This window comes from Temnothorax longispinosus, chromosome 1, assembly GCF_030848805.1.
Source record: "Temnothorax longispinosus isolate EJ_2023e chromosome 1, Tlon_JGU_v1, whole genome shotgun sequence".
In the NCBI taxonomy this organism is placed as follows: Eukaryota; Metazoa; Arthropoda; class Insecta; order Hymenoptera; family Formicidae; genus Temnothorax; species Temnothorax longispinosus.
In genome coordinates, this window is record NC_092358.1 from 25,751,184 (window position 1) to 25,773,442 (window position 22,259).

The following is a 22,259-nucleotide window of genomic DNA, read 5'->3' on the forward strand; positions in this document are numbered from 1 at the left end:
AGCCATCGGTTAAGCTAACTGTGGTTGGTGAAATTGGCCCTTTGTCGGCAACCTTGTCGCTGTCGCTATATCGCTATCGCCTATTGTGCAAGGTGCTTTACTATTTTACTATAGCTCTCCCGGCTCTCCGTCAGTCAGGGATGTGCTAAATTCTACCTCTGATATTACCGACTCGCGAATTTCGGGATTTCCGGGGAAGGAGCGTGCGATTGACCGTCACCAGGAATAAACCTCGCGGAAGGAGGATGCTGTTGCACAGAGTGACGCCGTTGTTTCGCGGGGGGACTATTCTCAAGGAGACGAGCGCGATATCCAAGCCATTTCTTCGGTCGACGATCACCACGCCGTCCGGGGCGATCCTGCCCGAGCCGAAGAGGACCCCGTTCAGCTTCCTGGGCGTCGTCAGCAGCGTGATATTCGGCCTGCTGGTCGGCGCCACGATCAGCAAGAACGTGGCCAACTTCCTGGAGGAAAACGAGCTCTTCGTCCCCTCTGACGACGACGACGACGATGACGACTAGCGATCAGCTGCTTTCGTCTCGTTGCGATTCTTGAGAATACTCTGCCGGTTAGACGTTGCTCTTAATGCTAATTGAAGGTAATTTTTCATGTATTCCTGGGATAACTTGCGGCAATCGTAATAGGCGAGATCGTTGTCAGTTTACTGTGCAAAGACGGACGTTATTATTCAGCTACTCCGATTTTTAAATATATACATATGTAAAAATATATATATTACAAAATATATATTCATATGTAATAAAAATATATATTTGTGTGTTGAAAAAATAAGAGACAAACGATGGATTTGGAACAGTCTGTTAATTACATTAATTATACTTATATCTTACGTTCGATTAGTTGACGCTGACGCGCTTGTAATTTCGAATTTTGATTGACTAATTTTTTTTTTACCTAATTTAGAATATCGTCCGAATTGCTTTTCAGATTCAAGTTTGACGTCGCTGTGACGCACGACCAGTAATTGCATGAATTCACGTAAGAGGAAGAGGAGTCTCTTCGCTTACACAACTTAGGTACCTTACTTACGCTTTAATACCTGAGATTATGTAAATTATCAATAGAAATATTTATTTATACAATTGTTGAAAGTTAAGTAGAACTTTTACAAAATCTATGTATTTATAAATCTATGTATATATTATATCTATAAATAAATTGCGTTAAATACAGTGTAAGAGTAATACGAAAATGCTCGTTATGGCATCTGTACAATCGGGCGATGTTAATCAAAAATGTGTACATGTGATTATAATTACACGTATCTCTTTTCAGTCTTCAATTAATATTCACAAATTTCCAAATGCGATTTCCGGTAATCTGCTCAAAATTGACAGTTTCGATAACATTTGCTGGAAACACACAGCAAATATAGAAAACTTGTAGAAAGATCCTATTTTAACCTTTTTAGGACTATATAAACAGCTGATCTTCTTAAAAGAAGAATCGATATTTCTCTATAAAAAGAAAAAAAAGCCTTTTTTTCGACGTTACAATTCGACGATAAATATTTGTATCACAATTCATCGAACGATTTTTAAAAAATGTCTATCACATTGTCTGAAACGTGAACTTGGGAGAAATAAAAAACGGATACATAGTCTAGTCTGTACGAAAGTTCATAAATACGGAAATATATGTGAATAAATAAATAAATAAGTCTCACGGACAGTATGGATTATAACGATTAAGGTAGACGAATCTCTTTCATAGTGTAAAACAGCAGAGAATCGCATCACAGAGAGAAAATCTTGTTGGACCTGAAGATGAAAATACGAGAGAAAAAAAACTCTTTGTACTTGCATCTGTTTGAGTTGAAAAATGAGACTGAGTCGAAAGAGTGCCCGTGCTAATAAATAGAAATCTGAATTAAATTACGTATACCAAACGGACTGACGCGTAGTAAGCGGTCGGTGAAAAATTATTTATCCAATAAGTTGAAAGCAAAGAAGCAAACGCGAAAATGTAAACTTCATTAGTTAGATTCGTTGTTTAGTGAAAAATTATTGCGTTTCTTGATCTAGATCGATCGTTCGCATCGAGAATATACGGATTATTGTGATGGATTGACTTCCGTTTGATCGGCATACGAAACGCGAGTAAAAAGCGCGAAGATCGCGACGCATTATAGTTCTACATAAAATGTTGCGCTTGTGTCATACCCTGCCTGCGTATAAAACTAACTCCGAACACGTTAAGCGTAGTGAGCACTGACTCGATTTTACTGCGGCGGCCTCTTGTGTAAACCCCAGCCGTGAAAGCATTTCATGAATCTTCTGGATTCCTTACCTTTGGCAGTTAAAAATAACTTTCGAGGTTTCTCGGGTTGCTTCACGCGCAAGTGTTGAATGTATACCTGAAAGAAGAAGTAAATGTTTATTTGCTAACGTTCTGCATTGTTCCAATCACTCGAAATCAATTTTACTTTGTCGTGAATATATTTGCAATATTTTCACAAAAATTAACGATCTCATATAACTGACCTGAGCCGACTTGTAGGCCAGTTTGATTTCAACTTCTGAACAGCGAGTACCCAGCCAGAGAAATACTTGTTCTCCGTTATCGAGGATCATTATATCATCGTCTGCCAAGTCATCCTGCAAAAAAAATAGCATATTATTCATTTATTGTAAAAAAAAAAAACCTGAAGATATTCCGGTCACATACCAGAAGCCTGTTATTAATATCGGAATATTAAAAATTTACTTGGCAAAAATCGGTGCACTTCTCGCTGATTGTAAAGTACCCCTTCTCATTGGAACATCTAAATAGTCTTGTGTAATTCATATACTCCGCATCAGTGTCGTACGGTTTCTTCCCTCCAAGTGCCACCCAGAAGAAGTTGTCTGGTTCTTCGCCTTCGTTCAATACTTGCAGACTTATCCATGGCTGTATCCAATTATTTATATTTATTACCAACAATGAAAGACAAAACTTTTTTTTCATCTACAAGATATTCTACTTCTTGGAAATAAAAAAAAGAAAACATTTCAATATTCAACAGACGTTTATATTTGTGATTTATATCAAATTGAACAAAATCGAACTTAAACTCTGAGATTTGAGCACGAAAGATTTATAACTCACGTTGTTGAACATTTCCTCTGCTACTTCTGCGATTAGACGAGCGTCTTCGGGATCAGCCTTCGATCCAATCCACGCGTACACGATACCGGTTCCTTCATCGGAATTGTTGAATGGCACATTTAAAAGGTAACTATAAATGAAAAGAGATGTGTATTATAGACGATATATAATCCGTACGTATTTAACGTAATGTGTCTCACCAGAAAGCAGAATTCAATAACGTCGAATCCGCCGGTATTTGAATGAGTCGAGTACATAAAGCACTGCCATTACTTCGCAGGTGATAAAACTCCACTTTGTTACTACCTGGAGCCTTCGGCTGCTTACGTTTGCCTTGGTGAATGATGAATTTTCGTTTGAAGTAACTCATAAACTTTAAATTTTCTTGTTGTTGATGCGTCCTCACAACCTCCAGGTTTTCGCCGAATAATGACTTAAATTTCTTTTGTAGACTGAAACAGAAAAGATATGATTCACCTGATATTGATCGTCGCAGATAAATATATCTATGATCTCTACCTAAACGTAAACGTCAGCCATCCCATGTTTCCCGCGTCTCTGCCTTGCCAGAAGTACACTGTACACTGATAATCGTCTTCGTACTGCTCCTCGCCGTCTTCGTTCTCCGTTATGTCCAATGGCTGGTTTAACCAAAATCAAAATAGCAATTTACTGTAAGTTTAATAGCTTTGCGTTTCGATAGAACATGTTTTACATACCATCCAATACCGGCACAAGAAAACGTAACAATCCGCACTGTAAAAATGCCCTAACTCCTCCTCCGGCAGGCGTACAAATTTCTTTCCCTCCAACACCAACGCTTCCATTCCCTCCAAATCGTCGTTCCACTCTGTCATGAGTTGATGCGCTTCCGCAGCCGACATCAATGGTTGTCGCGGCATGAATAAAGCAGCCAAATCCGCCTAAAAGTAACAGAAAATGAATAAAAATTTATTTTAAATGGAAATAATAATAGAGCAAAAATGCAGTTATTATAAAATGTATTTAAACGTACTTTTGTTTCCTGTTGCTTAGCCCATTTAGTGAGATCCGCCCCAGTTTTAGCGACTGATTCAGCTGTCCTAGTGAAGTCCACGGCAATTACTTCGTCCCATCCGGTAAATTTAGATTTGAAGATCTATACAATACATGAAGCAAATATTTTTCAATGGAAAGGGCTTGTAAAAAACTGACTTAAAGGATTTTATAAATTGAGTTAAAGTTATTTATACCTGTGATTCAGTACCCTCTTGCAATCTCGTTACCATCGCATATTCTGGCCTCTCTATCATGTTGAATAATTCTTGAGATAGCTTTACAGCAGCGGCGCGTACTAATCTCGTTGATTTTTTACCAAACCTATAATCGTATGCATAATTAATTTAGTCAATGTATAGATTTAAAAGTGACTTAAGCACACTCTTTACACTCACCAAACGTATAGATCTAAATAGCAGTCTAATATATACACATTGCGATTGTTTAGCAAGGTATTCGTTAATTTTCCATGAGGAACCTCGATCTGCGGTAATTCCAGGTAACCCATTCCGAGTTGAACTTGATACAATCTGGGTACGAGAGGTACAAAATTTGGATCCACGTGCTCCTATCGTAAAAACAAGCGAGATGATTATAATAACATAAAATTATTAAAGAAATTATTAATTAAAGAAATAACTATTACATATACATTGAAAGTAAAATGAATAAAATAAAATAAAAAAACTTACAATGATTTGCAGATTTTTCTGTTCGTGTTCCTTCACCCCTAATTGTAACAGGAAATCTTCAGACTCGGCACCCATAACTTCCGTTAGAATCTCAGCTTTATTTTTCCGTTCGTTCTTATTAATTTTTTCCGCCATCAGTCGCGCTTTCGATTTCAACGTACTCTTCGCTTTCTTTCCATACCACATGAATATCTTATTCCCCGTGTCGAGAACAAATACGTAACCGAGATCCAGAGACTCGACACAGACTGGAACTGGTTCCAAATGTATAGAAGCTCCCGCCGCGTGCACTCTATACAGACGAGTAATCGCTGGCTGAAAAAAGGAAAAAATCGTGATCTCAGTGTGACTTAAAAATTTCCCCTTCGAAAATTTAATTACAATAATAAGAAAGAATTAAGCACTCACTGTATCTTCCACTGTGTAAAAACCGGACGATGTGCGACCGCCCTCGATGTAGGTGATACCCGAATCGAACAGCATCAGAAATTCATCCGATTCGTCCCCCTGCTCCTCCCTGATTGTCCGACATTGTGCGCCTAAATAATTCCTCAGATTTACGGCGTGAATCGCCGCACACGCTCTTTTATCTAACTGCGAGAACAAATTGTGATTAAATTAGTAGTACGCGGTTCACATGTGCGATAATCTGTGAAATAATCATACAGCGTTCAATCTTTAGACTTTTTATACTGTCTCAGTTCACAAAAGTATACGTACTGTCGCTTTTTCTCCGATCCAGAAATAGATCGCCCACGACAACGATCCACCTTCGTCTATCCCGGTTTTCAAGATAATGTAACAATCGCCCTCGTAAAATTTGCCGTGCGCCACCTCCTCGATCTCGTTCGGCAGAAAGTTCTCTATCTCCCAGACCGACAAACCCGGTATTTGACCCGCGTCTTCGTCAAAGAACTCGGAATAATCCAGCGGCGGCTTCTCTAAAGCTTCATCCCATCGCTTAGGTCTACAAAATTAATTGTTAATTAATTATATGAGAAAAATCCATGCTGGAAAACAAATGTGATATAATTAGAAACCTCGTAAGATCCTACTCACTTCAAGGATTCTGCTTTCGATTCCTCGCATTCCTTATCCTTGTTCTTCTCCTTCGCTATGTCCTTCATGCCCTGAAAGCAATCATAATTATAAGTTTCTCTGCGTACAAACACCATAATGTGACTAGTGAAATAATGACGAACCTTGAGAATTTTGGCCTGATCTTGATCAGCCTCCTCTTGATCCCTCCTTCTTCTCAACCTCATTTTACGCGCAATTGGATCTTTACTGTCTACATCAATCGAAAATATGCTTTTATACAAAGTATCAGATCTTTACATTTTATTTTATTGCATCTGATGGTCATAATACGTACTAGCAGCTTGAACTGGAGCTGGAACATTAGCACCGGCAAGACGCAACTGATGTTGCAACGAGAAGTCGATATTGTAAAATTCGATGCCCGATCCCCTTTGTACTTCTGTCGGTTTTGGTGGCATCACTAAATTCGGATTGTCCCGCAAATCCAGCTGTTCTAAATCGGTGAGAAGGTGGATAGCATCTGGCACGGTAATTAATCGATTTGACGTTAATATTAATTGCTTCAATGCGCCACATCTAAAAAAAACATATTTCTTTTTGTAATATTATCTTGAAAAAAAAATTATTCTTTTTAAAATAAGATAATTGAAAAAAAATAACAGCTCCTCACCTGCATAATCCTTCTGGTATCATTTCTAAATGATTATTAGCAGCAGAGAAAACCTGCAAAGACGATAATTTTCCTATTCCAGAAGGTATGCCCTCAAAATCTAATTCGTTATCGTTCAAATACAATCTTCTTAATGTGGAAATCTTGCACACAGCGGCTGGTATTGCACTTAATTTGTTTCGCGACACGTTCAGAGTCTCCAACCTCGTCCACAATTCTGGAAAACATGTTTTACTGTTAGTCAGCATAAGACTACGTGAGTAAGATAATTGTAAAGGTATATTCACCGATCGCTGTTGATAATTCCATTATTTGATTGTCGCTCAGATTTAAACGGCGCAAATTCGCCAAGGAATAAAGCGCGTCAGGCACTCGGGGTAAATTATTCTGCGACAAATCGAGTTCTTGCAAATTAGTTAGCGTTTCTAGACTAGAAGGTATATTATTCAATGTTCGTTGTGTGTCCCGCATTTGTAACGTCGTTAAATTCATTAAGGATGGCAATTGTCTGAAACAATTTGGGAGAAATAAAGAAAACTTTTCTTGGATAAAAAAAAATATTCTAAAGATCGATATGAAAATGTTTCCTACCTTAATTGAAAATGACCTAAAGGATTATGATTCAGATTTAAAGTCTGTAGATTAGCCAAACGTCGAGTCTGCGGTGGCACTGTTTCTAGCTTGTTATGACTAAGATCCAAGAACAATAAGTCAGTCAAGTGGATGAACAATGTATTTGGTATGGTTTCGATACTGAAAGAATAAAAATAAAAGTTAGAGCTCTGTCCATGATCTTTCCACGGTCATAACGTGCATTTGGTTGTCGATACGTACTGATTATGGCTTAAATTAAGATTGAGCAAGGAACGTGCTCTTTCTAGGCCTTCAGGTACCTCCTTTAAATTGTTGTGACTTAAATCTAAGGTTGTCAGTTCCTCTAAATGAAACAGCTCTGCTGGGATACCACTGGATTTGATATTATTATGCCTTATGTTCAGTGTCCTGAGACAGTTCAATTCTGTCAATTCTCCGTACAAACGTTCCAGCCTGTTTTTGACAAGTGACAGATGTTCCTGATGGATAATTAAATGCATCAATAATGTGATTCTAGCCATTTAACTAACACGACAAAAATCTTTTTCCATAAAAGTTCGTGCAAAATCAATATTACACAAAATATTTCTTATATGTAGATAAATGTCATCACATAATTTTTTCAAGTATTACTTTACCAATTTCAACAATTTGCCCATCTCCTCGGGGATCTCCGTCAAATTTGTTTTGTCTAATTTCAGCCATTGTATTCCAGTCATGAGACGCACGGATTCAGGAAATTTGCCATCCTAGAAACAACGAGAGGCAGTCTTTACTACTGCTACCTAGCCGCTCACACGATCAATCCTAAACCTTGTCACAAGAGTTGACGAATCAAAAGTGGCATGTCATTCAGCTAATCTTCTTTTATATTGGAGTAAAGGTGCGTTAAGCTTAATAGAGCTATCGAATGTTAACAAAGTTACAAAATAAATGTGCGAAAGATCGTAAACGAGAGTCAGGAACCAAGCTGCATTTGGGAGTTCTCTCGCGAGGTTAGGTTAACCTCTCCGTGGAAATCCCCAGCGATACTTACGCCGAAGTCGTTGCTGCTGAAGTCGACGCCTCGCACGAACGGCAGCACCCCGGTGTTCGCCATCCTGCCCACCGGGCAATTGATACACGACGAGGACGTGCGTCGTCCGAAACACGAGAAACAACACGTCCGAAGGTGCGGGTATACCGCTAAGTGTCGGTGTTGCAGCGGACGCGGCGCGCCGCGTCCATTCGTCGCCGATCGTCGAGCGGTGCAAGGACAACGCGTCTTCGCCGCGCGATCCTTATCGCGTCATGCGACGCCCCGTTCCCCGATAGCGCGCTCGACCGGGACTCGGTCGACTCGAATTTCGGCCGTCGGCAGTGGGTTCGGTTTCAGTGAGATTTGGTGGGCCGTGGGCCTCAACTGTCGCAGCGCCTCGCTCGAGCGTGGCCGGGAGCCGGCTCGACGAGCATCACGACTGGGACGATGAGGACGGCGACGACGGCCGGATATATGCCGGACCAGGGATGGACATTAACGGACTCGCGATTCGGAGCGCACGGCGTTTTGCTCCATTTTACTCCGCTGAGAGCGCGATCGTGCCCGCCATGTGCGAATCACGACAGCCAGCTTCACCAGCTTGAGGCTGGTCCCGACGTCCCGAATTAATGTGTAATTAAAAAATGAATGATAATAATATAAGTTAAAATATATGGAATGTATGCGTAACGTTAAATGTAACTTGTGCTCTTTTTTAATTAATATACTTCTATTAATAAACAGAATTGCGCTCGCATAGAATTTCTCCTGCTACAAATCTCCCTACTTCTTCCATGATTGAAGATATCAACTTCCACGACTGACTAAAGAAGAGAAAGAAGCTGATTACTGTTTGTGATATCTTTTGATGCTAAATCACCATTTAATGTCAATTTTCGAAGAATTTCAGGAATGTTGCGAATATTATTGTTAGCTTTGTGTCCCAGGAGACTAGGTCATAAAAATCTCCGCGCCGCGGTAATATCGGCTCGCGATTATTACCGTTTTTTTTATCCAACAAAAAGATCGAAAAATAGAAAAGGAAGCCTCGCATCAGGTCGCGAGCGCATTACGCAACTCGACGGTCGAGCTTCGATATGCGCGAGTTTCACGCACGTGAGAGCGAGGCCCACGCGATTGGGCGCGATCGCGATCATCGAGCGTCGTCGAGATCGTTCTCGTGGGAATGCCAGAATGGCAGCGTGGGCAGTGGTGCGGGGAACCTCGTCTCGAATCGCAGGTACGGAATCCGCTCGCTCGTTTCGTCCCGCTCGGCTTCATTGGGCTTCATATCTCGCGCGCGCGTACATGCAAAACTTGAGTCACGTTGTACCGGCACGTTATCGGCCGAAGCGTGCTCACTCGCTCACTGCTCGGTGCTCCTTCGCTCTCTCCGTCACCGTAAGCCGAAAGAGAGAGAGAGAGAGAGAGAGAACGTGCGAATGCACCGCTGTGCCGTGAACGTGCTGCTCGACGTGAGCAAGAACCAAGAACCTCTCTCGGCCGCGTTATTCTTTAAGACATAACTGGCAAAGCGGAGCGCGTTCACGCTCACCCTCGTGTATATGGCTTCAGTTGAGGAGCTGGATCATCAGGTCGACAGCGGCATGGGCAGCAGCGACGCGCGCTCTCCCGAGGTGAAGTCGCTCCTCCCCGACGACGAGGACGATGACGAGGAGGTACGGTCGAGAGCGCCCTTTATACATGAGGGAAGAAAAACGATAGTGATAAGTAAGATAGTGTCGTGGTCCTCGAGCTCCTGGCGTAGCTTGTGTGCGCAGGATGTTCGGAGTGATTCAGGAGTAAAAGACGATCTTCAGGATTCCTACGTGGTCCTATGCTGAATCTTGTGGTACCAAAAGATCACCGTGAATCGTTATTTGATGATAAGAGAAAAGCCGGCTTTCTGATACCTCACCTGGTGCTAATATTTATAATTGTATATATATGACCTATGCGCCATGTGCTCTTTTCAGTTAAGATTAAAGTAAATGAGATATTTATAGTGCCTTGTAAGCGCGATGTTTTTGTTGCCTTCCTTAACTGAGATTAAAGTTAACGACTGGGCCAGTTTCACAAGTGTTGGTTAACTTTTAATCTTAGATTAACTCACTCTTCATCTTTTTCTAAGGGGGACGTTAGAAGGAGATGAAGAGTGAGTTAATCTAAGATTAAAAGTTAACCGACACTTGTGAAACTGGGCCTAGGAGTATAGCATTTTTGTTGCTTTTCATTAATAACAATGAAGAATTGCTATTTGTTGTACTATTCGGGATTTAATCAGTTTAAATTTTCCTTTCGACTTAGGATGAGAGCTTAACAGAGAGGTTACTAGGGCTTACTGAAATGTTTCCTGAGCCGGTACGCAACTTTGGATACAACTTTGGAACCTGCCTATGCACATGTATCCAAGGTAATGTTACTCCCTTAAGTCTCAAGATACGCAATAAAGTTAGTAATTTGTAATGCAAGGATAAATTACACATTTATATGAATCTTCGCAGGTCTCTATGCATATTCGTGTTCAGCAACATGGTTGGTCTTCAGTTCGTCCACGATTCTCTTTGCGCCGATTATCTTCGAGATGGAGCGCGCGCAGATGGAAGATCTGCAGCGTACGCAGCAGAAGCAAGTCCTCTTAGGCCCTAACACAGCTCTGTCCGGCGTCAACACCTCGGGTCTTCCAATGGCACCCCCCGTTCAGCGATAGGCCATTACAAATTTACACGTGCACGCGTACAAGGACACATACAGAAATGCCCAGTTAACAAACAAACAAAAAACAGAAAAAGTCACTCGAATTTTCCGCTCAATTATTTGCCAACGCAACTTCGTACCTCACGAGTCGTCATGCAAATCGCGAACGGACGATTTTTATCGAGCGTATATGTAATTATCCGTTTAATTGGAGTAACATCCCGTAGAGTTGCGCGATGTGAAATTCGGAGTAAATATAAATTTGGATTGTTCAATGGAAAAATATAGAATTGCAGCATTTGTCGGTCTAGTCCACCCTCCTCTGCCTCTACACTTACGCATACACACACACACATACATGCACGTCGTCGTTCCTTCTGGTAATTTTTACTGAAAACCAACACATACTGTGGTATCGCGTGGCATTTTATTAGCGAACGCGTTGCAGAAGTGTGATAGCGCTTCGTTCGACGGAAAGAAAACTTACTTCCGTTGTTCTGTTCGCTTCGTGAATAAATGATTGAGAGAAAAAATTAAACATGCAATTATTTGTATTAGTTACTATGACATTCGTTTGTCGAAAACGCGGTGCTTGTCTCGTGCCGTCGTGCGTTATTATCTTTAATATATCTCATCTGTTATATTGTAATTACGAAAGAACAAATAAAAGACATAGTGGAGTAGTGTCTTTAATCCCGTCGTGTCGTGCCCGACCTTTCGTGTAAAATTTCTGTAAAGTTAACAAATAAAAGACACACCGACAGCCTTATATATTATCGGCCTCTTCACAAGTTCGATTATATAACTTGCGTTACTTGGGAAAAAATAAATGCGATTTTCCAATAGAAATACTGAGACGATATTCAATCTAGCTCCTTAAAAAATTGTATCGAACAACATTGTGGTCTTTTACATATAAAAAAATAATTTTTAATGAAATTAGAAGTTGCTATGTTATAATAGAATGTACCAATAATAATTAATCTAATGAATATTAGGCAATCTCAAAATAATGACTTCTAAGATTTTTAATAGCAAGATTATTTATTGTTACTTAAGAATATTTTGCGATCGATTGTTGTAACAATTCCACGTGCGAATGCGGATTGAAGAATGAAAGGTGCGCATGATCCCGCAAACGTCGGCCATGAGGCCCATGAAGCGAATTTCTGCCGGAGTCCGGAGTAAACATTGGCGAAGATGAATCAAGCTAACATCGAGCATCTGGTGTCCAAATTGAGATACAATGTCAAACCACGTCGGAGGTTCTCAAATCCCGACGGTCCGGAGGGACGCCTTCGCAAATTCCAGAAAACCTTGACGGCGTTGATCAGATACGAGCGACTCGAGTTGAATTATAGAAGGGCCGACGAGACCAGAGGTTATGTTGACCAGGTATGTGCATTGCTCGTTTTTTCGCATTATTATTCAGATTCGCAATTGTATTATTCAGGAGGCTTGTTACGAGGTAGAAAATACGTTCTTGCAGCGGCGAGTGTTCAAAGATGATTTCAACAGCGATTGTTGTCTTATTAACAATTTTGACTTAACTGATCCACTCAATATTATTTTGCTCTGAATATTTCTTTATATATATTGTAGTCTTATTAATCATTTGAACTTGCCATTGTAATCTATATTCGACGCTATTTTGCACTTATTTTATATATTGTCTTAATTAACTTTAAGTTATCATGATTTATATTATTGTCGATATTATTTTTTCTCTGAAGCTAATTTTATATGTCGTTGTCTTATTAATAATTCTAACTAGCTGCCATGATCCACGCTCGATATTATTTCTACGCCTAATCTCATTTTGTACAACTGGTATTGAAAATCTTGTAACAGCAGTTTTATTTTGCAGCTGATATCCGAGGCGATACGTCATGGACCTACGCACAAGGAGACGATGGACATGGCTAACTTCTGGATAATCGAGAAGGAACTGGTGCACAAGCTGTTCAAAGTTCTTGTGCCGAGGTATCAAAATTATACCACCTCGTTCACAAAAATTCACAAAGCACCACATATATATCCAGAACAGTACTACGAGAGGGCAATTCTAGAACTCAGAGGTAGGTTTTACCCTAAAGATTCTTAAGCCAAGCAAAAATTTCATTTATTTAGCAATTTTATCCTCTTTTCAGGCAACATATACCCAAGCGTAGAACAGTACAATCCACACGAACGAAATTTACTTCATAATTTATTACTCGATGCGGCAAAGAAGGAGTATAGGATGGAAAAGTATAAAGAAGTCGCTGACAATATAAAGCAATAGAAACGAAAGGCAAGGAGAGTCTGTTAAGGAGTGTTCTTATACAGTGTTCTGTTAATTATTTAGGACTTTATATTATTAAAATAAAAGAGTATAAAAATTCACAACATTTAAACAAAAGATAAATTCCTCTCCCTTACTTTGTGTGCGTGAAAGAGCTTAATGGATAATGTTCTTTGAATTCTTCTAAATGCTTCTCCATCAGACTCATTTGCTTCCTGAAATTGTGAAATGTTGAAATTGCTGAGAGTTAAATACTAAGAATTCTAATTACTATATTTGCAATTGTATATTGTATCAGCATACCTGATGTGATCAGGGATTTCCTTGTAGACATCTGTAAATAGATTCTCCCAGTGTGGCTTAGACTTTTGTTCTGCATCCTCAATGGCGCGAAGAATTTCTTTCTTCGTGGAATTTATTAATTCCTGCTCTCTCTTTTCACACCATAATCCAAGCGACTCCAGATACAGACGGAACTTTGCAAGCGGCGGATGGGCGTTCCATTGAGCGATCTCGTCGATCGATCGATAAGCCGTGGAGTCATCCGACGTGCTGTGATGTCCGAGTCTAAAAGATTTTTTTTTTTTACAATGCGCAGCTTATTAATTATCCCAAAGTTTTTGCTCTGCAGAAAGTATTCCAGCGAAAAAGATAAGATTGTCAAGATATATATCCTCCCACCTGTAGGTCATGGCTTCTATCAAGACGGGTTTCTGTTGTGTTACGCAGAACTTCTTGGCACTTTTTGTGACATTGTACATCGCGATCACGTCGTTGCCGTCCACTCGGATCGTATTAATTCCGTAAGCCGGACCCTTGGCCGCGATACCATCCCCCTTAAACTGTTCCCTCGCAGGCGTGGAGATGGCATATCCGTTGTTTCGACTGATTGGAACAATATCTGATTATTGCGCGTACATTCTATGAAATAAGAACGTGAGGATTATTAAAAAATTACCAGATGAAAATGATGGGGCACGATAGAGTGGCTGCGAAATTGAACGCCGCGTGGGCATCACCCTCGCTCGCCGCACCCTCGCCAAAGTAACAAACCACACAGCCGTTCTTTTTATCCAACTTAAAGGCGTAGGCAGCTCCCACAGCTGCACAAGTAAAGACCTTTGTTTCAGAACACTCGTCCGTTGATCGCGACAATGGAAGTGTTGAATGAAACAACAATTGTTGGCGCTATTTGACAATCTGGTGACTGTCATTACCTTGCGGAAGTTGAGTTGTTAACGGAGACGATATAGTTGTGAAATTTAACTCTTTGGAACCATAGTGCACCGGCATCTGCCTTCCTTTGCCGTCATCCTCGCAGTTGCCATAACATTGATTCATGAACTTCACTAATGGATACCCGCGGTGCAGCAACACGCCTGTTATCAGTATATTACAATATTTTGGATGTCGTGTAACGACGGACGAATAACGTATAATGCAATTTCATACCAGCCTCGCGGTACTGCGCGTAGATCTTGTCTTCCAACGTTAAAGCGGCGGCGGAGCCGATCTGTACAGCCTCTTCGCCGGTGTTCGTCATGTAAAACGAGATGCGGCCTTGCCTATGCGACTCGTACATAATCTTGTCCATGACGCTTAAGGTCACCATATCGCGATACATTTTCACCAGATACGCGTCGTTTAGCTGTAATGCAAGAATAACATTCAGTTTCCTGTACCTTATTTCAATAGTGTCTAATTTTTACTTTAATTTCATTTATAATTTTATTTGTGGCCAACGCTCACTGAGCTTATCAGATATAACTATATTGCCCAAAATTTAATTCTATCTTTATACAGAATTTTCAGAAAGAAATAAGTGTGTGTGTGTGACAAAAGTTGGAGTCATTTAGAAGTAGACATTAAAAAAAAGTTATATATATATATATATATATATATATATATATATATATATATGTATATTGTAAAATTAAAAAAAATATATATATATTATATATCCTTAAATTGTGATGTGACTTTTTTAATTCTGTTAATATTAAACCTTTTTATCTTCAGGTAATTTAGCCTTCTGCGAAAACTCCAAAACCCTATATATCGGAATTGGTTCATAACTATCTCCATTGACGAACTGAACACTATCTGTAAAGTTAGTGTTGATTCCCAGGAACTGCGGTTCGCTTGATCCGGTGCTGTATTGTTTTGTCTAAAAAAATATACATATACCAAAGGTAGAAGAAGGTAAAGAAGAGGAGGAGGGAAAGAATTAATAAAAGTTTATCGCGCAACATCTCACAAATGATCAAGAATGAATGAGCGATTTATTTATAAGGCACACATATTGCGAATACCTGTAGTAGAGCGCGGTGAAAGCGTGGAACGCTTCGGAATAGGTTTCTCGTAATCATCTCGGGTTCAGACCTCCTCTACGATTACTCGACACGAGCATGTATGTATGTATAGTAGGCGCTGATAATGCTAACATATGTATGTACGTCACGCATATATTCCACGTCAGCGTGAGACATGTATGTATTAACAGTCGGAGGCATTCAGGCGGACTCACAACTTTAGGTTCTTTTGAAGGGAAGAAAAAAGGAAACATTCGACTCAATTCGACTTGAATAAATTGTGGTTTTTGTGCGAAATTTATTATTATTTGCGTTTGATGTTGCGTCCGCATAGGCGATTGCGTATGAAAACCCCTATGGTCTAATCTCCGGATCAAAAATATTTAACAATTTTTTTTATGTGCTTGTGTTATTAATTGTTACTCTTTATTCTCAATAAGTCCCCCCGCCTCATTCATAATTACCGCACAGATCACGCTAAGAAGAGAAAGATAGATTTGTAACGGGAGATTTGTTTACAGGAAGACATAAGACTTAGTCCCAGTCTACAATAGGTGTTTTAAGCCCTAAGCCCTAAGAAATTGACCTAATCACAGTCAATTCTGAAAATCGGGGCCCATTTTAACATTGATACACCGATTGGTCCGCCCAAAATAATGGCGGAAAATCGGAAACTAATAGATCAAGGATGCCGACAAAGAGTGAACATACTGGTTATACTGTGGATGATTTATAGAAACTAGAAACCTTATTGAGAGAATTCATATCCATTTGTATATTTATTTTTTCTATGTGAGAAATATAGCCATAATAAAAAAATATCTATTCTTAATGTTTAACTTTACTCAGCTCGTCAGATGTAAAACGCAATACTGTTGAAATGGCATTTAACATGTGCCGTTTGCTCGACGCGTCGTTTGTTGTTAAATAATTTATAAATACATTCTTCAGATATTCCAGATTAGCACCCTCTCTCGATTTACACGCTTCCAGCCTGCGATATAAATCTTTTTATTAGTTCTGTACGAAAATATCTATTTTATTAATTATTTTCATCGATATTGTGTTATGATTACCTAGTGATATGCGCCTTCAACTTTTTAATCTCCTCCTGTTGCTGTTCTTTCATATGGAGCATTTCTCTCTGTTGCTCTCTCATCGTTGCCTCCAATTCCAGAATCTTCTTCCTTGATGATGACACTTGCACCTCCTTCCTGGCTAATTCTTGAGTGTAATGCAGTATCGGAGGACTGTCGTTCGTCAACAATCCCGTTACCAGATCGGTGACCGGCTCGATGGTGTTCTCGTATCTTTTCAAATGTGCCTTATTTTCCGTCGTACCAGAAGTCTCTTTATTAGGTAACAATGCGCGAAATGATGCTTTTAGAGTTAATATCTCTTTATCCTTTTCCTCCACGAGAGCCATAGATCTCTCTCTTTGTCGCAGTAATTGTTGTTCTAGTATAGATATTCTATTACGATACTCGTTATCTTTTTGATGCAACGTGTGCTCCAGTTTCGAACGTTCTTCTTGAAATAACTGAGGATAGAATTTGGCTTTTAGTCTTTTAAAAAATTAAAAAGATTAAATACGTGAAAACTTTCATCAAACGTAATACAGATTTGAAAATTTTTAACTACTTTTAAAATTGATTATTAGCAAAATAATTACTTTTTGTTGATGCTCCAATTGTTCCTGTAAAACTCTCTCTTTACTTATCATTTCATTATTAATCATACGTATCCTTTCCTCCAAGTTGCTGTTATGAACCTTGAGGAGATTTAATTGAGTCTTATCATGATCTTTATCATGCATCAGAGACAGGCTGTGTCTTTGTTGTTGAGTACTACGGAGCACGTTAGATGACATATTATATTTACACGTTGCTTGATGTTTGTAGTCTTCAAATTCTTGTAAAAGCGCGTCGTATTTCTCCTTGTAATCAGGATGTTCATCCCGCAGATCCAAAATATTCAACAATGCTAAACGTAAAACATATATATTTGAAGCATTTATTCAAATTCTTATCCTATTTTTCACGTTTTATCGAACATGTTAATGTCACTTACATTTTACATAGGTCGAGTCCCTCTTTTTATTGTCAAGATCCAGCAAGCGAGTATACAGGGACTTTATCTTGGAAATAATTTCCTCCGGGTGGTTACTCGACGTCACAACTTCGCTGTGTTCGGTATCCTGCAAAGCAGCCAATTGGTCCTTTAATTTCTGAATGGCTAATTGGTCCTGTTGCCTCAGTCTGTCGTAGCCTCCAACGATCTCGGAGAGTTCAGCTAATCGAGCCTCCAAGCCAGCCACTCTCGCCTCGTGCATGATGACCGATCCTCTCGCTTGCTGCTCCGCAGCGGCGGCTCTTTTTTGCTCCTACATCAAAACGTATTGCTTAACTTTGTTATATCCGACAACTTTGTCGTATAACGTGCTAATTAATTCTCAGCGAGCTTTACTTCACGAATCGCATTCAAATGTTGCTTTTTCATCACAGCCATCTCGGCTTGTAAGGAAAGAAGATGCGGCGGTGTCTCTTTCGCAGCTTCTTCAGCTTGTTTGAGCTTGGTCTTGGTAATTTCTAGCTCGGCTTCGAGAATCTTGCATTGCGTTTTATTCGCGAGATGCGTCTTCAATTGTCCTTCCAACTGTTCCTTGCTGCGTTGCTCGTCGTACAGTAATTTCTGTAATTCTCTGCAAGAATGTCGTTCGCGGATATACAGTTCGTAGTTTTATTACGAAAACATTGTTTATTTTTATATTTGTAGTGCGTAAACATATCACGAATAATATAATTTTACATAATTAGAAAAAATGGATTCATTACCTCATCTTTTTTACAAAGTCGGCGTGTTCTTTCTCTCTGTCGTGCCGCTCCATGATTAATTTGCACTTTACATTCTCGATTTCGGAATGATTGACATTTTGAGCCTTCTTCAGCCTATCTTTCAGATCTTTAATTACTTTTTCACACTGCAAACATTAACGCTCAATTGAACAATCCTGATAACAGGACAGATGTCAAACTTCTCATCTTACTTCGTCACGTTCGCTTCTTAATTGCTTCTTGTCCATTTGGAAGTTCGCTTCCATTTTTGACTTTTCTGCCGATAGAGTGGCCAATTGGTTCATTAACACACCTAGCTGATTTTTCAGTTGCTCTGTAGTTTCTGTATCCTCATGGTCTGTCTGACTCTCTCGTGTCTAAAGTTACAATAGTCATAAGAATATTGATAACGTAATTGATCGTATGGGGGAAAAAATTATTATACCTGTCGTTGATTAGTGGATATATCATTTTTAGGAATAGATGATTCGTCTATTTTTGATTTATCTACTCTGCTTGTATCTTCTGTATTCTTTATCTCAGTCCCTGCAATCTCCTTATCTAAAATAAATTCTTTTTATTAAAGTAACATGTTAACCAGTTCTTTGAATAGTACACTTATGTATTGAAATAAATTTGTACCTGGATTTTGTTCTCTTGATTTACCACTCTCATTTTGTATAATGTTCTTTTTCTCTTCAGAGGTTGCCATTGTTGATTATTAAACGCAGATTATTGAATGTTACAATTTCACTAGTCAGCATCTGAAACAAAATTACAGAACTCGATTTTATACGAGATAATCTAACTCACAATTCATTCGTTTTAATCGTTCAAAGTATCCGTGACAAAATATCATATTTTAAAAAGCAATTTAGACATATATATATATATATATATATATAAATATTCTAATAAAAACTAAAATATATTTAGAAGTAAATTGTTGACAATTACAATTGATGTCTATGTTAATATATAAAATTATGCTTATTAATATATTGTTTAATTTTTACTATATCAGTGTTAAGAATCCAATATCTTACAATTACTTGTACTTTAATAACGGATATTAATATTAATAAATGTAATATATTCTAAATATATACTGTTGTATAATAGACATTTAAATTTTGGAGAAAAAATTGATTCAAAAAATGATGAATAGGTTAAATAAACACGTATACACTATATGTTACATTCAATATAAGTTTATTGAATAATCTGTTGTAACACATAAATAGATCTTTTGCTTAATCGGATACTTTCTTGTTCTCTACATTCCCAGTATTATCATTACAAGTGGACTTAGTTGGGGATTCTATTTCCAGCGTTACTGGCCCGCTGTTCTGTATGCAAACTTCCATCATTGCACCAAACTTACCATCTGCATAAATTTGTTATAAATGAAATTTCAAAATTCTTTGACAACTGATTTGTTATATATCCAGACAAAATATAAAAGGACGGATTATACACATTTGTATTAGATTAGATTACATTACCTTTGACCAATTCTGGGACATACTCTTTACGAAGCTCGGTAAGAAAATTTATGTAAAAGGGTTCTGATTCTTGTGCGGGCATCGCTCTGTGAAAATCTAACTTATTTCCCTTCAATACATGGTATAATGTGAACTGACTAATGCATAATATTTCATATTTCTTATCCGCTACGCTGGCACCCCATTTTTTACCCTTGGCGTCGTCAAAAATTTTGGTATTCAGTATCTTTCTTACACTACGACAGAGAAATTAACATTCAGGCTCTACACAATACTGTATACATAACTATAGGTACTCATTATAATATTGTTTCATTACATGTATTTTATATCTGCTGCTCCATCATCTCTCTTTATACCAATTAACACGCACAGTCCATTCCCAATGCTACTAATAACTTCACCATCAACTAAAAAATCATACTTAGGCCTTAACCGTCGTTGCACAATATTCCATGTATATAATTCAAGTTACTTCTTATTAATCATGTAAATTGCAAGTATCGGCACCGACATTGGTTCCCCAGATACACCATAAATTTCCTCTTATCTCGCGAATTACAAATTTATGCAGATTCACTTGTAAACTGACAGAAGGTCCAATTGTAACTGTACGTGTCAGTTTGTAACTTTACCTGAAACCGAAGCCTTCGACACACGCTGTATTACAGCCTTCATATCGACAACCGCTTGATCTCAACGTCCACGAGACTCAGTCCTACGTTACGCGTATGCGCTGATAAATTATCTTCTTTCCACTCAGAGCGCGATAACAGCGGTTAATGGCACAATATGCGCTCTCATCAAGGCAGAGGTTCTCAAAACGCGTGGTATCGTGGTACACGCACCATATGTAGCATAGAACAGAAGATTTGGTCCATCAGCAGCAGAAAAATCGTTTTGTTTCCCAGCAGAACTGACGGTTCTTTGCAATCAATCACGAATATCAACAACGCAAATAACAATTTCGCACAAAAACTGCAATATATTCAAGCCAAAAATGTTACCTGTTTTATTGAAATCATTTTTTCCCTCTTTTTTTAGACGGATCCAGTTTATAAACTTCTGAGTATCTCCAACTGCCTATTTAGTGATTAGTGGACTTGAGCAGTGTGTGCACTTGTGCGTGCGCACGCATACACACACACACACACACACACACACACACACACACACACACACACGCACGTGCTCGACGCCGACTCGCGTACGGTATGTAATACATACACGACACGCGTCCACACTCACACACCGGAACAAAGCCGGAGCTCCGGAGAGTGTCCGTTAGGCCAGTCAAATTAGACAAAAAAAAAAAGGCTTTTGCTCTCAATTAAGTGATGCGAACTTTTTTATTCCTTTTTAGGCGTGTTGGGGGTGTTTAGAAAAGCTTATTTCTGAGTTGTCGTATCATTTGACCCAGTGCTTTTTGAGGGGGGGGGGAGGGAGAACCTAAATTTTTGCGGTTTTTTGCATTTATCTCGTTTCGATTAATAGATAGCACTTTTTCGCTCCAGAGAAAGTTGTAGGGCTTGAAAAAACGAAGAAAATGAGCGGTGACTCGTTCCGATTCGTCAAAAATTGAGCCCAGGGGAGCCTCCGGAAGTCGCGCGTGTCGAGCCGAGCGTTCGGAACTCGGCGCGTTTTTCGCTTCTGTCTCTTTTCTGATAAATGCAATCGAAAAATGACTACTATAAAACTTGTAGAGGATGAAAATACCTACCATTAGCCGCACATTACATCGAAATTCATTGAAAATTGCATACAGTAGAGAGCCCGAAAGTCATGTGATCGGCACGAAATAGTCATTTTAATTTAAGAAAGTGTTCAGTTACATTAATTATTGCGCACTTAAATGTTTAATTGTAAATAAATATATTCATAATGTAGTAATAACATTGCATTTATCAGAAAAGAGATAGAAGCGAAAAACGCGCCGAGTTCCGAACGCTCGGCTCGACACGCGCGACTTCCGGATGCTCCCCTGGGCTCAATTTTGGACGAATCGGAACGAGTCACCGCTCATTTTCTTCGTTTTTTCAAGCTCTACAACTTTCTCAGGAGCGAAAAAATGCTATCTATTAATCGAAACGAGATAAATGCAAAAAACCGCAAAAATTTAGGTTCTCCCTCTCCCCCCTCAAAAAGCACTGGGTCAAATGATACGACAACTCAGAAATAAGCTTTTCTAAACACCCCCAACACGCCTAAAAAGGAATAAAAAAGTTCGCATCACTTGAGACCTCAATGTCTAATTTGACTGGCCTACGTACTGTCCGTGGATATTGGATATCGTGCTAGATAGGGGGCCGTGAGGGGGTCTTGTGGCGGCCGCATGTGCCCTACCAAATACCACACTAATTAACCGCGCGCAGGCAAAAACGCGCTTTCTCGCTCAGTTTTCCATTTTATAAAGTGGAAATAAAAATTCTTGATCCGATACTGAAGTAGTCTGATAGCCAATTCTTG

The 22,259-nt window shown here is 39.1% G+C and overlaps 6 protein-coding genes across 8 annotated transcripts; 3 read left to right on the forward strand and 3 right to left on the reverse strand.

Moving 5' to 3' along the window:
• Nucleotides 1-114: 114 nt before the first annotated feature.
• On the forward strand, nt 115-1,193 carry Emre (Essential MCU regulator). The gene is made up of 2 exons (XM_071791688.1): nt 115-598; nt 949-1,193. The coding sequence occupies exon 1, from the start codon at nt 246-248 to the stop codon at nt 519-521; it is 276 nt and encodes a 91-aa protein (XP_071647789.1). The 5' UTR covers nt 115-245; the 3' UTR covers nt 522-598; nt 949-1,193.
• Nucleotides 1,194-1,335: 142 nt separating this feature from the next.
• Nucleotides 1,336-8,899, reverse strand: Flii (FLII actin remodeling protein). The gene is made up of 22 exons (XM_071791575.1): nt 8,180-8,899; nt 7,782-7,892; nt 7,384-7,622; nt 7,141-7,302; nt 6,837-7,057; nt 6,550-6,766; nt 6,214-6,455; nt 6,041-6,129; nt 5,898-5,968; nt 5,559-5,805; nt 5,247-5,432; nt 4,839-5,153; nt 4,542-4,714; nt 4,341-4,467; nt 4,124-4,246; nt 3,828-4,031; nt 3,628-3,749; nt 3,309-3,560; nt 3,109-3,238; nt 2,728-2,910; nt 2,505-2,618; nt 1,336-2,377 (listed from the first exon to the last, which is right to left on the reverse strand). Exons 1-22 carry the CDS (start codon nt 8,240-8,242, stop codon nt 2,243-2,245), a joined length of 3,726 nt encoding a protein of 1,241 aa, XP_071647676.1. The 5' UTR covers nt 8,243-8,899; the 3' UTR covers nt 1,336-2,242.
• Nucleotides 8,900-9,509: 610 nt separating this feature from the next.
• On the forward strand, nt 9,510-11,629 carry Mge (translocase of outer mitochondrial membrane 22 homolog mge). Its single transcript, XM_071791673.1, has 3 exons — nt 9,510-9,840; nt 10,469-10,574; nt 10,666-11,629. The coding sequence occupies exons 1-3, from the start codon at nt 9,727-9,729 to the stop codon at nt 10,869-10,871; spliced, it is 426 nt and encodes a 141-aa protein (XP_071647774.1). The 5' UTR covers nt 9,510-9,726; the 3' UTR covers nt 10,872-11,629.
• A 315-nt stretch (nt 11,630-11,944) lies between these two features.
• Mrpl17 (mitochondrial ribosomal protein L17) lies at nt 11,945-13,246 on the forward strand. The gene is made up of 3 exons (XM_071791644.1): nt 11,945-12,253; nt 12,726-12,936; nt 13,009-13,246. Exons 1-3 carry the CDS (start codon nt 12,059-12,061, stop codon nt 13,140-13,142), a joined length of 540 nt encoding a protein of 179 aa, XP_071647745.1. The 5' UTR covers nt 11,945-12,058; the 3' UTR covers nt 13,143-13,246.
• On the reverse strand, nt 12,956-15,649 carry Bckdha (Branched chain keto acid dehydrogenase E1 subunit alpha). The gene is made up of 8 exons (XM_071791619.1): nt 15,455-15,649; nt 15,148-15,309; nt 14,595-14,790; nt 14,360-14,521; nt 14,101-14,245; nt 13,824-14,027; nt 13,446-13,709; nt 12,956-13,357 (listed from the first exon to the last, which is right to left on the reverse strand). Exons 1-8 carry the CDS (start codon nt 15,509-15,511, stop codon nt 13,276-13,278), a joined length of 1,272 nt encoding a protein of 423 aa, XP_071647720.1. The 5' UTR covers nt 15,512-15,649; the 3' UTR covers nt 12,956-13,275.
• A 565-nt stretch (nt 15,650-16,214) lies between these two features.
• Nucleotides 16,215-20,952, reverse strand: Dtd (D-aminoacyl-tRNA deacylase). 3 transcript variants are annotated; one of them, XM_071791596.1, is made up of 12 exons: nt 20,801-20,950; nt 20,429-20,718; nt 19,794-20,029; nt 18,931-19,052; nt 18,734-18,849; nt 18,501-18,665; nt 18,289-18,434; nt 17,921-18,155; nt 17,525-17,837; nt 17,127-17,437; nt 16,531-16,994; nt 16,215-16,448 (listed from the first exon to the last, which is right to left on the reverse strand). In XM_071791596.1, the coding sequence occupies exons 4-12, from the start codon at nt 18,998-19,000 to the stop codon at nt 16,283-16,285; spliced, it is 1,986 nt and encodes a 661-aa protein (XP_071647697.1). In that variant the 5' UTR covers nt 19,001-19,052; nt 19,794-20,029; nt 20,429-20,718; nt 20,801-20,950; the 3' UTR covers nt 16,215-16,282. The 3 variants fall into 3 exon arrangements, with proteins under 3 accessions (XP_071647697.1, XP_071647687.1, XP_071647708.1); XM_071791586.1 differs by lacking the exon at nt 19,794-20,029; XM_071791607.1 differs by lacking the exons at nt 16,215-16,448; nt 16,531-16,994; nt 17,127-17,437; ... (4 more) ...; nt 18,734-18,849; nt 18,931-19,052 and adding exons at nt 19,484-19,675; nt 20,113-20,203 and having other exon boundaries at nt 20,801-20,952.
• Between the last annotated feature and the right edge of the window lie 1,307 nt (nt 20,953-22,259).